The following is a 16,866-nucleotide window of genomic DNA, read 5'->3' on the forward strand; positions in this document are numbered from 1 at the left end:
TACCTATCAGGAGCCTGATTGTCCACAGGGAGAATACTAATGTTAAAGCAAATTCCATGCAAAGTGCCGCCATGTTGGTTACTGATGCAGAAAACAAACTGAACACGCTCTAAAATATCAGAGTAAGTTTTAGTACCTTCTACTAGTTCCTTGAGGGCAAAAAGTAGGTTTTAACACTTATGTTAGGCCCCCTCAGGGCCTAGTAGACACTCAACAAATTTTGACTAATTTGATTTGAAATGACTGTGACCCACAACCCAACTTAAATGCCATGTCTTCCATTAAGCCTTTCCTGATCCACTTGATAACTCAATAACTTCTCTTTTCCACTTGATTAACAACCTCCAACTCAGACTTCATTTAGCACTTTATTTTATATTTCTTTAAAGTGCTTATGTTGTATATGCAGACATCTATCTTTGTGTCTTATCTCCCTAACAGAATATAAGCTACACAAGTGAAGGTGCCTTGCTTAAACTTTATCTCTCTTCCATTACCTAGTACAGTGCTCTATCGACCATAGAGGCTTCATAAATGTCTGGTCAAGTAAATTGAATTGCTGCATCCAACAGCAAGAGGCACACAGAAGACAGCCAAAGAAGTGTGAAAGAAAGTTAAGTATGTGTTTCTATATATTTTTTGTTCTCACACATCATTGCAACTTATATCTAGCAATCTGGGGTGAGGAGCTCTATCAAATGCAGGACTCAAATGAAGAAGGATCAAAATAAAGAGGGATATTTCTAAGGGTGTCCTGGTAAATGTTTACCAACCAGTTTTCCAGGGGGGAAATGTATTCGGAATCCACTTTTAAGTTTAATCTGTTTTATTAATATTTTCTCTAACTCTTTAAGCCTAGACAATCAATGAAACAATAAATTAAGATATGGTTTGTAGCATTTGCTGATTTTTGAGATGTAAATGATCATCATATTGAAAATTCATTAATAGGCTCTGCTCTGGTAAGCTGCCGATAGCACCACTCACACTCCTATATTCCCCTCTTTTTCAAACTCTACAATCACAGTTACCAGGTATCACTGACTCTCATTAAGAGCTTCCCACAGAGGTTGTGGAGCCAGATTCAGAGGTACTTACTGCACAAGAAACTCTTACAGTGCTCAAAAGTAGAAAGATTCCTTCAGGGTATCAGAATAATAGAAGAGTTTCTGGGGCTTCATGGGAGCTCCCTGCCATTTTTTTGTTGTGGGGCAAGGGTGTGTAATTTTCTCTTATGCCAGTGGATCATGAAAGATCACTCTCTCTGTGTTTACATACCATTCTACTCAAGGCCTACTCTGAAGCTAAATTATAGTGTGGACATGACCCTGATTTATCAAGTGCTGTTTCAGTAAAGTATAACTGTGACAGTCCAATCAAGGAGAATATGGTTGAGTACTGGAGGACAGAAGTAAATGTTGAATAGCATTCTTTATAATTTTTAAAATTATTTAATTTAAATTATAAATATAAAATTATATCCATTCCGAGTTTTATAAATACTCAAATCAACTACAAAGGACCTATGAAGGAAGATGCTAACCACCTCCAGAGAAAGAACCAATAAATAGAAGTATGCAGAGTATGGTTTTACATATATGTGTGCATCTATATGTGTGTTTTTACATATATGTGTGTGTGTGTGTCTATATGTGTGTAAATACGCCTCCATTTGACATAGATATAGATATATCTCTGTGTCAAATTGTGGCCTTCTCTAGTGCAGGCTGGGGAGGGAGGGAGACAATATGAACTTAAAATGTAACAAGAAAAATAAAATCTTTAAAAAGTTATATCCAATTTGGGTAAGCTTATATAGACAGTGAAAATTCAACAAATATTTTCTGAGCTTCTACTATGCACAAAGCACTGTGAAAGACTGCTCATGGAGATACAAAGATGAAGATGCCATAGCCTCTACCATCAAGAAGCCAACATTTATTACTAACATTAATAACAATAATTGGCATTTATTCAGTGTTCTAAAATGTTTAAAGTGCTTTGTACACATTGTCTCATTGGGACCTCAAAATAATCCTGAGAAGTAGATATAATAGGCATTATTATAACCATTTCACAGTAGAAGAAACTGAAGAAGAGATCAGATAACTTGTATCCATGGTCACACAGCTAGTAAGCATCAGAGATGGGACACTGTATATCCGTATAGTACTTTACAATTCATGAACGCTCTCACTTTTTTATCTCATTTATTCCTTATAACCAATAGTCTGTTTAACGTAAATTTACAAATTTAAAGGGTCCTCTGAAAATGTAACCAATGATCTGTGAGCTGTGGACCTCACTCACATTGCACATCACTGTAAATTCTACTGACACACTAAATTTCATAGACATTTGTTCCAAATGACTGAATCTGTGTCCACGGGGAAAAGTTTTATCAGCTGCTATATTGTAGCTACTGAATCTTTCCTTCCTTGAGCACCATTTTTTCTACATACCCACTTTGGGCACTTCTGTTTATACCTTCTATTTCTAATACTTTCCATTTCTCATGGGCAATAGGGTGGGCAGAAAGAAGAAGGAAAGAGTGAAGAAAGGGAAAAAAAACTTACCAGGTCATTCAGCAAAAAAAGTCCAACTTTGGTCCCCATGCCTAGTTCCCCCTCACCCCAGTATCAAGATATCTTTTGAACATGTACCTGATATTTATACACAACATCGCACCTGAGTGAATGATCTCAGTCCTGGAGCTGCAGGATCCTTGACTAGCTTTAATACGCTGTCCACCATGAAGAGTTTCCCAGCATCAGAGTGGCTAAGGAGAGAAATTAGCACCAATTAGTGCATTTTTCATCAAATCTGGGATCTCGTTTTCAAAATTCAAATTTCACAGGCCAGGAAGAGAACATACTTCCTGACTGTCACTGTTTGCCAAGACAACCAAATGGCATTGTCGGCGTGTTTACTCCCAAGGCAGTTTCATCATTGCTGATCCAAACATAGTTTAGAAAATGAGTATAATACTTCATCTTTTGACATGAGCAAAGAAGTTATTATTACCATCCCAGAAACTATTGGACTGCTACTTTGTTTAGGGCACAGACATAATGTGCTTTTGGAGACCTTCTCTGGCCCTAGTGCCAATGGTTTGTCTTTGCACACAAATGGCAATTCTGTGACTGACACAGTATAAGTTTGAGGCCACTGGTGGGTACTGCATTTTAAAGTGCTGCATCTGAGTTCACACCACGTTAACTCCTAAGTCTAAGTTAATGTCATATAACTCTGCTCCATGAACGTTCCCTGCATTGGCCTGCCTCCATACCCCTGCTAAGGAAGTTCCCCAGGCCTGGAATGAATGCCCCTCCTTCTGTCTTCACCTGCTGAATTCCTACCCGTCCTATAAAGTCCAACTCGAATGCCATCTTTCCCATGATTCCCTCTTGTTCGTAGAGACCCCCAGGCTAATAACAATAATAATAATTCAAGCCTCTATGACTACCACTTTACATGCATTATCTCCTTTGATCACCTATCACTGTTTGGCATCTCTAATACTCTTAGCATGTAATGTTATACAATATAGTTATCTGTGTGCATGGCTTATCCCCCTACTAGACTCGAAGCTTCATGAGGGCAGGGCATATGGCTTATTGAGGCAGCTCAGAACCCAGAACACTGGGTCAGAAGTCAAGAAGACCTGAATTCAAATCTGACCTTTTTTTTTTTTTTTTTTTACTAAGCTATGTGACCATTTACTAACTACGTGACTTTAATCTCTGTCTGCCTCAGTTTTCTCAACTGTAAATTGGGGATAATAATAGCACCTGTTTCCCAGGGTTTTATGAGGATCAAATGTGATAATGTTTATGAAGTACCTGGCACATAGTAGACTCTTAAGAATGCTCATTCCCTTCCCATCTAAACTTTATAACTCCCCCTCTTCTATTGTTGTTGTTAGGTTATTCAGTCATGTCTAATTCTATGGACTTTGTCCATAGTGTTATCTTGGCAAATACACTGCAGCGGTTTGCCATCTCTTTCCCCCGTGTGTTGCCATGTTACAGATGAAGAACTGAGGCAAATATGGGTTAAATGACTTTCCCAGAGTCATATAGCTACTGTCTGAGGCCAGATTTAAACTCAGATCTCCCTGACTCCAGGCCAAGTGCTCTATCCACTTCACCACCTAGCTGCCCCCAAATCTACTATGTTACTCTGCATACTAAAGGCATTTAATGTTTGTCTTTTGCTTATCTTGTCAGTCAAATCTGGAACTTGTATTTTTGTAGGAAGCATAAGACTTTAGAACTCTCCCTCCCTAGGGCAAAGGACTTGAGAGAAGAGACATTCTGTTCTTGCTTTTGTATTCCTAATGACTAATACTCTGCCTGGCATGTAGTAGGTGGTGAAAAATGCTTGCTGAATGAATGTAACAGCAAGACCCTCTCATGTTAAATCCACTTACAGTCAACATACCCATAACTAAAGGAGAAAAATGGAGGTGTAGTTATTGTGTAGAGAAGCTCCCTATCATGAGATTCTGTATCCACAAAATGTAGATGCTTCTTAGTGAGATGAGCCACCTCTGTTTCCTTGACAACCAAATGCCGAGTCATTCCAGGAACCTCTTTTGGGAGCTCATCATCCACCGGAGTAATGTGTATCACCACTATCTGGAATGCAAAATGGAGAACTGGTTGAACTGGCAGAAACCTGAATACACATTCAGTGTCACAACCTATTTATAAGATATGGTCTTAGAAAATGATCTGAGGGCCAGAGAGGTTAAATGATTTGACCTTGATCATAAGCATGGGAGGGGATGCCTTTAGGGTCTGGGGGGTGGAAATGTTGAACCCAATTCCAATACTCTATTCCAAGTCTCTGCCTTTCAAGGCACTATGATAGATTTAAATCTTTTCCAAAATAATTGTTCCATGTAATTAACTCCTTCTGGAACAGAAATTCGAGTTAAATAACATTTTTTCCTTCTATTTGATATTATCACTAAAGAATACATTTAGCAGAAATGTAGATATGTGGTCATTAGAGTTATTACTAAGGGCAACTAGGTGCTAAAGAAGATAGAATGCTGGGCTTGGAGTCAGGAAGACTATCTTCCTGAGTTCAAATCTGGCCTCAGACACTTACTAGCCATGTGATCCTGGGCAAATCACTTAATTCTGTTTGCCTCAGTTTCCTCATCTGTAAAATCAGCTGGAGAAGGAAATGGCAAACTACTCCAATATTTTTGCCAAGAAAACCCCACTGGGGTCACAAAGAGTCAGGCACAACTGAAAACAACTGAACAAAAAAAGTTATAATGGCTATGATAAATATATTTCCAGCATCTTCTACCAAATTTTGTTTCCTATTTTTGTTTATGCAGCATTGGGATATATATATACATATATACATATATGTATATATAAAATCTTTTAAAATATTCCTATATTTCTTTTATCCATTCTATCTACTTTCTATCTACTTTTTTATCCATTCTATTTATCCTTTTTATCCACTCTACATTTTATTTCCAGAATGAGCCACCAGCTGTTCCCTGATCTCACCTGCTCTCTCCCGCCTCTGTGCAGAAGCAAACTATCTCTTGTGCCCACAATTCGCTCCCTGCTACCCATCTCCACTGACTAAAATTCTTTTCTTTAAGAATCAGCTCTGTTGTTATATGATTCACGTAGTTTGCTCTGATGCCTTCTCCTGAAAGTGGTCTTTCTCTTCTCAGTTTCACATGAGCACTTTGTCAAGTCAACAAGCCTTTATTAAATGCCTACCACGTTGCCAGCACTGTGCTGAGGACACTTTGTCCAGATCTTAACTTTGGCACTATTTCATTGTACCTTACGTGATGCCTAGTTGTGTACATGTTCTATATTGCTTCCCCTCTTAGTTTGCTAGGGGGCTGGGACTAAGTCATTTTTCATTTTGGATCCCCCTCACTAAGTATAAAGCATTGTTTATATTAAGTAATTAATAAATCTTTGTAGTATTTACTTGAAGGTAATTAAGCATCTACACAATGGCAAATGGTAAAATCTATACTTTTTGTACGTTCCCAGGAGTAGCAGGGAGAAAGGATCGATGACGTTGTAAATTCAGTATCATAATATGGCATTATGAGAATTGTTTAATGTCTTGGGTAGGCAGTCCTAATCTGTTCCTAGCTCATCTCACTCGAGGGGCGAATTGCTTTCCCCAAGGTCATGCCCCTGTGACCAGGGGGAGCCTGGATTCCAAACCAGATCTCCAAAACCAGTGCCCTTTCCAATATATAGTTCTATTGTTTAAAAAACACTTTCCACAGAACAACTCTCTCTATTGAAGTTGTTTTATTATTGAGATATATTTTGTGGGGTTTATTCCTATTTTCACAGATTAGGAATCAGGTTAACCCTTTTGTACATGCCAATTTTGACTTGGTTTCCAATATATAGAATATTCAGTGGGAAAGAGTGAGGGGAGTTGCTATTCTTTCCCTTCAAATCCCACTCCTCCTCACAGTGATAATGTGGGTGGTTCTACTTATCAGTTTATACCCTGATTATACCTACATAAGTTTACTTACTTCCTGTCCCCACCCCAACCCTTCCTAAGGAGAACCTTATCAATTCAGGTTTTCCTTAAAATACCAAGTTCTGTATGTGAGACTTTGGCCTTGGGTCAATCCCAAGGTGACTCTGGTTGTACCCTCTGACTATAAAGCCTGACTTCAAGTAAAACAGCTGAGTTGATGAAGGTCAAGAAAGTCAACTGAAAAAATATGTATTGTATTGTTCAAAGATGAGGAGGCCCCTTGGCATCATGGACAGAGAACCAGACATAGAATCAGGAAGATGTGGATTCAAATCTCAACTCTAATAAATATACCCTCGTATCAGCAGTGGGGGCCACTGGGAAGTATAGTTTTTCCCAGATAGGAGAATAATTGTGAGAGGCAAGCTAGGCATGTCCTTTCCCCCCTTCTCTCTTTCCTCTAAGTTCTGTTTTTGCTGTCTCCTCTTGCTGATGGTGGTTCATCAGCCTGATTCTTTTTTTTTAAATAAATGAATTTGTTACCTTTGTACACAGGTATGTCATTACTTGATATCAGAGTATTCATGAGGTAGAGCCCTGAGGTATTTGTTGTGGGGTTTTTTTTGAAGGTTATTTTTAAATTTAACAGACTATCTACTCCAGGATCCTGTAGTTCTAGAGTGGGAGGTTAAAAGACCTCTCTGTGAGAAATCAAGTCATAGTTTAGTTTTATGAATGACCACATAAATACCTAAGCAGAACCCTAAAACTTGACCTTAGGGCTCACTTAGATTTCCCTTGTACCAATGAGGTAATGGAAACCCTGGTACTATAGACAGTGTAGGTGCTGATGCCAGAGACTAGACTATTCTTTTTTAAACCTGAAGTGAGAGGGGAGTCAAGAGGGCTTACACTTCTCATGCTTCACATTAGCTGCATGACCCTGGACAAGTCACTTAACCTCTAAGCACTCCAAGCAACTTCCTGAGACTATAATTTGCACAGCCAGCACTTCTGCTTCTGCTTTGTCCTCACATGGAGTTCTCTATACCAATGAAATTACAGGTCTGGATAAAACATGGGGAAGGCAGAGGGAATGGGGATGGATGGCATGGTGATGTGACAGCATGTCTTTTCAACGGATCCATGATCTCATCCACGTGCATACTCCTTCCAAAGTACAGATCATTGCCCATTCATGCCTTCTCCTTCTGTGCAGTTATTTTCTAAGCCCTTCCGTAAATCCATCAGAGGATCTACCTAACACACACTAGAGAATTTCCTCCAAGTCTTTTGAAATCATATGACTACCAGGGAAGCCTGAAGATGTCCATTTGTGATCCCTTTCTCATCCTTCATAACCTGTCCACCTTCTCTTCTGACCAAACATCTCTTAGCTCACAACTGCGTATACCACTTCTTGCACCCAAATCACCATAGCTAATATGTTACAGCCTATTTACACCTAACATGCATCTTTCCAATGACCTTTTAGACACCTACAATTTTGACTCTTTGGAAGTTGTAGGATTCCACAATTATATGTAAATATATACATTTATATATTTGCATATGTACATACATATATATTTATCACATAATATGATATGATCTAATATACTCATATATTTAAGAAAAGAGAAAAAATTAACAATGCAAAGATTTGTCTTATAAATTTGTTTTGTTGGTATATCTACTCTTTAGTCTCTAGTAACTCTGAAGAAGACATTAGCTTTCCAATCAGAAAAAAGGAGCCGTGATAAGCTTAGCTCACCTTTCTTCACCTTTTGCCCTCCCTGCTTCCTGCTTAATTTCCATAGAATCAAGTGCTAAATTTAATTGTTCCGGGAGAAAATTACTTCTATCCAGACACAAACTATAGAAACATACTGGATTATTCATTGTATAGAATTTCACTGCAATCAGAGCTACAAAGCATGGTTACTTTGGCCTATTAGCTAGGAATTATAAATGTTGGGTACAATTAACCTTTCATTGTAATGGCATTCTCTGTTGAGAGATGAGCTTTGACCTTTGTGTGTTTATACATGTATAAAATATGACCTATCCCATTTGTAACAGTGGTATGGAAGTAGGGGAAAGTCTTGAGTTTTCTATTTTAAAAAAGGCTTATAAACTGTTTAAAAAGAAGAGATTCTGGTCTTCTCCGTGGGAATAGAACTCAAGACTATATCTACATCATTACTTCTATGTAAACGCAACATGAGAATTAGTGATAATCCTGTTAAACCCGGTTAAGCCTGGTATCTCTTTCCTTAAATATTTACTTTTCTTACTATCCAGCTAACTGGGGTCTCTATCATTGATCTAAACCAGAACTCCCAAATAAAATGTTAGCAAGATGGAGGATAAAGGGATGTAATACATACAAGAGGTAACTTGCTACTAAGCAGAAAAACTGAATGTTTTCCTGCTCATTTCTGACTCACTCACATTCCAAACCATTGTAACGTTTACGTTTGTTTAACCCCCTTCCCCCTGTTTTTTGGTTTTCTGCCATTTAACCCCCTTCTTAAAACCATAGGATCACAAATTCAGAATGGGAAAGGGACCTCGGGGGTCATTTGGTCCAACCCTATTATTCCCCAGAAAGAGTGAAATGAAAAAAAAAAGTGTTTTAAGCAAGGTCACAGAGGAAGTAAACAGCAGACTTAGAATTTGATTCTAGTGCTGGATTCCTAGATCTAGTGTTTTTTCTAGTATTCAGGCAATCTCAAGAATCAATATCCTTACTTTTATCCATTTCTCATTTTTGAGAGTTAATAGCCTATTCACTTAGGTCTGGTTGGAGCTACTTTAAGTGCATGCAATATGTTCTTCTAAACTTTATTCTTACTTCTAATTTGGCAATGAGTTTGACCTTTGCTCTGGTTGATGGCGGGCAGCTAAGTGATGCAGTAGATAGAGAACACTGGGCTTGGAATCAGGAAGATTCATCTTTATCAGTTCAAATTCAGCCTCAGACGTTTACTAGCTGTGTGACCCTGGGCAAGTCACTTCATCCTGTTTGCTTCAGTTTCTTCATCTGTAAAATGAGCTGGAGAAGGAAATGGCAAACCACTCCAGTATCTTTGCCAAGAAAACTCCAAATGGAGTCATGAAGAGTTGGAAATAATAATGGGTTGATGGTATGTAAGGCTAAAGATAGCTGATTCAGGAATAATCTAAGCAGTTGTTCATTTCTTTTCTGCCTTTGATTAATACTCACTATGTCTCTAGTTGAGGAATATATTTATGACATCAAGCATGAAACTTCTAAATAGGTTAGTTAGTCTTTGGCTTCTTTCATTTTATTTGTTATATTCTTCATATATGTATATGTATGTACATTTTAACATATTTTTCACTTTCCTCCCTTGGGCTCCCCTTTGTATTGAAGTCACTAAATCTTGCTTTGATAGATTATGTCAAGACCTTCATGGAAGCTCTGTACTTTTTCAATCTCGATTCAATACAATAAACATTTTAGTGCTTTCTAGGTACAGTGCCTAAGAAGTAGAGATGCAAAGGTAAAAATTAAACAGTTCTTGACCTCAAAGAGTCTACATTCTATAGAGGCAGTCCTCCTTAATATTAATGTCTGCCTTCTGAGACCACCTCCCAATCTAACCTATATTTATCTGGTTTGTATATAGGTGTTTGATTGTTATCTCCCCCATTATTAGACTGTGAGCTCTGTGACAGCACAGACTATTTTTTGCTTTGTTACAGGAATTTTTTATTTCTTTTTAATTAGTAGGTACTCAGGGCCATTCCTCCTGCAAATTTTGGTGAACTAAAAGTCTGTGTTGACATTAACCTCACCTGACCAAAACCTATCCCATGGGATGTGAAATTTTACTTTAAAGCCTTTAAACATTCCTTAGATAAGAAGCCAGAGGAAGAATCTCAACTGTCCCTCACTCCTTGGCAACATGTAAATCCTCCTTCTCAACCAGACCTATTTGGGAAGTCTCTAAATATAACTTAATCTGTAACCTGACTTAGTTTACCTAAAGAGTTTGTTTGATGAGGTAAGGGGTTGTATGAGATTATGGTTCTGTTTAACTACGTTTGTTCAATTCTTTTGGCATTGAAGGAAGCATGGGATTACGGACTATGCTCTCTTTAACTTTCATGGCCTAAGAGGAATATGCAAGATTGAAATATGTAAAAGAATCATTTCTCTGTCACTCTGATGTATTTTTGCCTCTAAGAGGACTTATAAGGGTCCTAATTGGAATTCATATTTTCTCTGAGGACTGAACCTATGCTTGAGCATCATGACAAAAAAAAATCCTGGTTTTTTAGCTCCATAATTTCTGTGTTGTGATACACATATTTTTGGCAGTGGTTACCTACCACACCAACTCAGGGGGGAGATATTTCTCCCATAATAGTTGGCTTGTTTGATTGCCCTTCTTTGTATTCCCAGGGCTTAGCACAGCACCTGGCACATCGAAGGCACTTAATTAATACAAAGTGACTGACTAACTATGTGTCTTCAAATAAGTAAAAGTTAATTTGATGATAGAATAAGCAGAGAAAAAGATGGGATCTGGAAAGGCTACATCAGAGATGGCTCCTGAGCTGAGCCTTGAAAGAAGATAAATATAACAGGAAGTATATCTATGCCTCATCTGAAAGACAGGCTTTATTTCTCAAGTTTACACCCCCACCTATGGCCATCCCAACTTATGAAGCCTCTGAGGGTGTGTATATCCATAAACCTGGGTGTCAGCCAAAAAAAAATTTTTTTAAATTTCAAGGACAGAAAGGGAAGGGAGGGGAAGTGACTGCCTTCTAATCCAACACACACACACACACCAACTCTCCCCCTTACCGCACCCAACTCCATGTGCAATGAGCCTATATGATGTGAAACCACAGGGCACCCAGAGAAAAAGCACCAGGCATGGCATCTGGCATCTGGAGGGACTCGGAACCAGACAGTCTGGATCAGAGAGGCAGAGGAATCAGTGACTCAGCCCAGAGCTGCATTTGCTACACTGGGATGTTTGCCAATTTCTGTACTGGATTCCTATACTGGGAGGTTTGGGTCGAACCTCACACTTGGGACACCTGACGCTCCAGGAGTATCTGAAGCTAAATGCCTTGAACAGTGTTTTCTTCTACACTTATGGATTTGGAGAATGCCCATGGTCTGGGCAAAAACTGTCCTCATCTAAGAGAGGGTATGGCTTTATGATAATATTGGAATATTACTGTACTATCAGGACCTTTTTAATTGATTCTACATCTATAGCAAAAACTGTATACAGTGGCATGGCAGCTCATCTTTATGGCTTACTTCATTAGGTCTTGCTTAGGTTCAGTGAAATACAGCAAAACTAGGAAAAGAAAGGGAGTTTTCTCAAAAGCTGGGGAATCAAGAGCTATCTTAACTGGATAAATCAGTGAGAGAAGATAGCAAAAATAGGAAAGAGAGAAGGGGAGAAAGGACATATCTAGCTTGCCTCTCACAATTATTCTCCTGTCTGGTTAAACTACACTTCCTAATGGTCCCCACTGCTGATATGAGGGTATATTTATTAGAGTTTAGGCATGAATTCAGGTCTTCCTGACTCTGAGTCTGGCTCAGATCCATGATGCCAAGGGGCCTCCTCATCATTGAACAATGCAATACATATTTTTTCAGTTGACTTTCTTGACCTTCATCAACTCAGCTGTTTTACTTGAAGTCAGGCTTTGTAGTTAGAGGGTACAGCCAGAGTCACCTTGGGATTGACCCAAGGACAAGGTCTCACATACAGAACTTGGTATTTTAAGGAAAACCTGAATTGACAAGGTTCTCCTTAGGAAGGGTTGGGGTGGGGACAGGAAGTAAGTAAACTTATGTAGGTATAATCAGGGTATAAACTGATAGGTAGAACCACCCACATTACAACTGTGAGGAGGAGTGGGATTTGAGGGGAAAAAATAGCAACTCCCCTCACTCTTTCCCACTGAATATTCTAAACATTGGAAACCAATTCAAAATTGGCATCTACAAAATGGTTAACGTGATTCCTAATCTATGAAAATAGGAATAAAACACACTATATATATATATATGCATATATATATACACATATATATGTATGTGTCTATATATATATATGTATATATCAATGATAAAACCTCAGTAGAGTTGTTCTGTGGAAAGTGTTTTTTTAAACAATAGGACTATATATTGTTAAGAACACTGGTTTTGGAGATCTGGTTTGGAATCTGGGCTCCCCTAGTCACAGGGGCATGACCTTGGGGAAAGCAAAATACCTCTCAAGGTTATCTTTTCTTATATATTATCTTATGTTATCTTAGGATAATAACATGAGTACAACCACTGTATTAAAGAGACAGAGCCTGAGGTTGGGAGGTAGGGGGATAGAGAGGGAAAAGTCATCAATTCTCAGTGAACTGCAAATACCTTGACACTTCCCAGGAGCTCCTGGTATTGAGAGGACCCCATAACTGTCACGGTGAAATGAGTAGAACTTTTCAATACCTGGTTCCTTTGGTGAATAAGATCAGGTTGGGGCAGCACTGCCACCCAGTGGTTAAATTTGTACTTGGAACAGTAGCTTAAGGAGGGAGTGCACTCCAGGCAAAGGAGATGGACGGGCCCACTGAATTCATGGAGGTGAAGAAATGAAATGTCAACTTCAGGAAGCAATAATTGGCAAGTTTGGCCAAAACACAAAGTGTAGGAAGGGGAGTAGTGTGAATAATACTGGGAAGGTAAGTTGGAAACAGATTGCAAAGATTCTTAAATGCCAGGCTAAGTAGTTTCTTTTTAATCCTAAAGGTAATAGAGAGCCATTGAAAATGTTGAATGTTCACAAAATGTTAAAAGATTTAGGATGCCTCCACTGAGCTAGGAAAGAGCCTCTATGGAGGATTTTTGGGAAGACACGAAAACCAATCACACAGAAGGAGAAGCTGTGGATAAGTCGTAATCTGCACAGTTGGAAGCTCTTAATGAAATGCTTCCCCTCTAAAGTTATTTTCTCCCCACCCTGTACTCATTTCTTGCGTGTTATCTACATACACAGAGTCTCCTACATTAAAACACAAGCTCCTTGAGTGCATGAGATGTTTTTATTCTGCTTTGTATCCTGAGTGACTGGCAAAGTACTTGGTATATAGTAAGCATTTAAATGCTTTTTGGTTTGTTGATTGATTGATGAGAACATGAATCTATTGAAATGTCTAACTATTAAGTGCTTACTATGATCAATTCTGTGTGCTAGGGGAGGAAAGAGATTCAAAGATGAAAAACTACATCATTCTTGCCCTCAATATATTTATAATCCATTAGAGGAGATAAGTCATGTATATGAACAAATGTGACACAAGAATGTAAAATAAAAGCAAAACAGTATAAGAAATATGAAATATCATAAAAACAGTCACAGTCTTAGAGATGGACAGAACTTCAGAAGCCATTTAGTTCAATCCCTCCCCTAGCTAGAATCCCTTCTACTACACAGCCCCAAAGTGGCCATCCAGCCTTTGCTTAAAAGTCTCAAGTGTGAGGGAAGTCACTGTCTCCTAAGAAAACCAATTTCACTTTTGGACAGCCCAAATTGTTAGTTTTTTCTTAAACTGGGACAAAAGTCTCTCTCTGCAAATCCTCCTCTAAGGAGAGCTCACTTGATCCTCGTTGGCAACATGTAACTTTCACAAACAAAAACTTAAACTTCAGAGCATATCCATTCACTCTTTTTTGACCTCACTTCAATTTGCTTCAATTTCTAAAATTTTACAATTGTCAGTTGAGAAAAGTTTGTTCAAATAGATTTCTGCATTCTACGGGGTGTCCCTAAAGTCTGGACACATAGGAAATCTCATTAACATCTCATTAACCATTTCACTGAAGACTCTGTGTTGTTCAGTGACTTCTTTTTCTGGAATATGCTAAAGGAGAAGGTGTACTCAATGAAAATCACAGATGCAACTGTAACCAGGATGGCCTTTGTTTTCTTTGAGTGACTCAATTTATCTCAGTGAGCTTTACTAGGTGCTAAGCCCCAGGCCCAAACCCCATTAGGTGTTAACATAATCCATGTGGATGTAAATCTCCCAGGGTCCTAAGGGGAGGGGCCAACTCAAGAACCAATCACCAGAGCCTGAGCTCTGGTGATTCAGATGATGATTGATGTCTGAAGCCCTATAAGAAGGGAGGACAGAGCCATTTGTGCGGGGCTCCTGAGATGGTGTTGATGAGCAGGCTCCGGGCAGCTGTAGCTAAGGAGCCCTCCAGCTTGTAAACCCGGATGCTGAAACTTTGTTGAACTCTGGTAACTGTGTTAGGATTTGAATCAGACTAAGTCTGTTGATGTTTGTAATTTGTTTGCATTTTGTTTTGAAGTTCAGGGTGCTGGATTTTCCCCCTGAACTAACTGAATGATATTTGAATGCTGAATTAAAAGTAAGCTCGTCAACCCTTTCACCTTGCTTTCCTTAATTAAGCAGATCAAAAGAACCTGTGTTGTTGGCAGCTTTCTGGGTGCTGGCTGTGGGTGAATCTTATACCCCCACAGAAGCTGCTAGCGAGACTGTTGAAACAGCAACACACTAACACACTTGATTGAATGCATAAAGAGTGAATGTGCTAAAATTAATGGCAATGTGGATTTACTGCATTGAGTTCATGTCACTCTTGCAAAGTGCATCAACCTTTGCATCGCAAATGATGGAAATCACATTGAAGATGTTATTTGTTAACATTCCAATTAAATAAGATGTTGAAAATTTCATTCATTTCATTTCTTGAAAAATATGCATTTTGCCTATGTGTCCAGACTTTAGGAACACCCTTTATATGAATGATTTCCTCAATAAGTTAATAATACTTTGATTTCCTCAAAGAAGCTGATTGAATCTCATTAGTTCTTTTTTAAAGAAATAACAATACCTAGCATTTTTTTCAAAGTGATTTAAAACTCTCATATTTCAAGTGGTTTTTTTTACATTCATTTTCTCTTTTGAGCCTGACAATATCCTTATGAAGTACAGATTTCAAGTGTTATCATTTTCATGTTATAGATCAGGAAACTGAAGCTGCTTGACTTTAGGTGACCTTGCTAGAAAGTATCGGAGGCAGGTTTCAAACCTCCATGTTCCTGACTCCAAATACTGCACTGTTACAACCAGATACCTCCCCAGTAGTTCTTCAAAGAATCTTCCAAAGGGTCCTTTTACCTGTGGTTCGGAGAGGTTGGGAGGATCATGGCTATCGCACAGGACAAACTCAAAGGAATCCTCAAATATTTCTCCACCGAAGTGTCGATAGTAGATAATTCCATTAAAGAGATCTCTCTGAAGAAAACCAGGGACTGGATAGCCTGTTGGGTCATAGAACACCATGTCCTTATGCAACACTCTGCCTAGCACTCTCTGATAACTGACCTGTCACTGACTACTAAAAACCATGCACCCTGAGTGTGCTCAGTAAATATTATGGCAAAATCTCACCACTGCAGAATAGTTAGAAATAGGTGGGGTGGGATAGAAAGGCAAGGTAGGGTGGGGGAAAAAAATCCAAATTGTAATTTCAAAAAAAGTACATAGTTTTTCTCATGGCTAATGTGTTGTTGCTGAGTAGAGATTCTAACTTACCCTCTTTAATAAATATAAGAATCATCAGTCATTAGCACATTAATGGTTCATGTAAATGGACCTTGCAAAAGTTCCTTTTTATGTATCTGAAATCAATTCATTTTCCTTCATAAGCTAAACATCTCCCCCCCACCCCCTTAATACTTTTTATACTATTAATTTCCATTATCAACTTTTTTTTCCTTCCTGAACAGAAAGTACAAAAGCCTAGCAAAATCTGGCTAGAACATTCTAAATTAATGAGAGTTTATAAGAGATCACCTGAAAAAATATTCCATAATGATGTACAACTTTTTAAAAAACTGAACTTTTGGAAGAAGATGTCCAGGGAAAAAAATAAAAAGGGAAAAGGATACTTATCCTGCCAGAGTTGGTCTCCGACTTACCAATGAGTCCTGGCCCCGGCTTCTTTATGATTTCCCCAGCCTGGGAAGGTTTGGTGATATTAAAGAAAATGTAGTCATCACTGGAGTCCATGTCAGAAGCTTTCAACATGGAGCCCTGGATGAGCACAGTCTGCCCCTCGTCAAGTTCAATCACTACATTTGTTATGAGGAGAGGGGGGCTGTCATCTTTAGGCAGGATATTGATGGGAAACTTGTGGCGGGTGCTGTGGTGGCCATCAAAAATCCTGAAAACCACAAAATCCTTGGTGGAGTCACTGTCATCATGATGGTAGCGAACAGCCCCAGCCTGAATGTCGGCTACAGTGAAAATGAAGCCTTTCCCTCCTGGAAGAAAAGG

The 16,866-nt window shown here is 38.7% G+C and overlaps 1 protein-coding gene across 1 annotated transcript in view; it reads right to left on the minus strand.

Annotated features, from left to right (window-relative positions):
- The window catches only part of FREM1 (FRAS1 related extracellular matrix 1), a 141,939-nt gene that overhangs the window by 99,441 nt on the left and 25,632 nt on the right, over positions 1–16,866 (minus strand). The window contains exons 8-11 of the mRNA XM_036737466.1: positions 16,509–16,853; positions 15,706–15,848; positions 4,444–4,640; positions 2,689–2,779 (exon numbers count right to left, since the gene is read on the minus strand). Coding sequence (XP_036593361.1) covers positions 2,689–2,779; positions 4,444–4,640; positions 15,706–15,848; positions 16,509–16,853 — 776 coding nt within the window. The remainder of the gene's footprint in view (positions 1–2,688; positions 2,780–4,443; positions 4,641–15,705; positions 15,849–16,508; positions 16,854–16,866) is intronic.

Source organism: Trichosurus vulpecula, chromosome 9 (genome assembly GCF_011100635.1).
Source record: "Trichosurus vulpecula isolate mTriVul1 chromosome 9, mTriVul1.pri, whole genome shotgun sequence".
Taxonomy (NCBI): Eukaryota; Metazoa; Chordata; class Mammalia; order Diprotodontia; family Phalangeridae; genus Trichosurus; species Trichosurus vulpecula.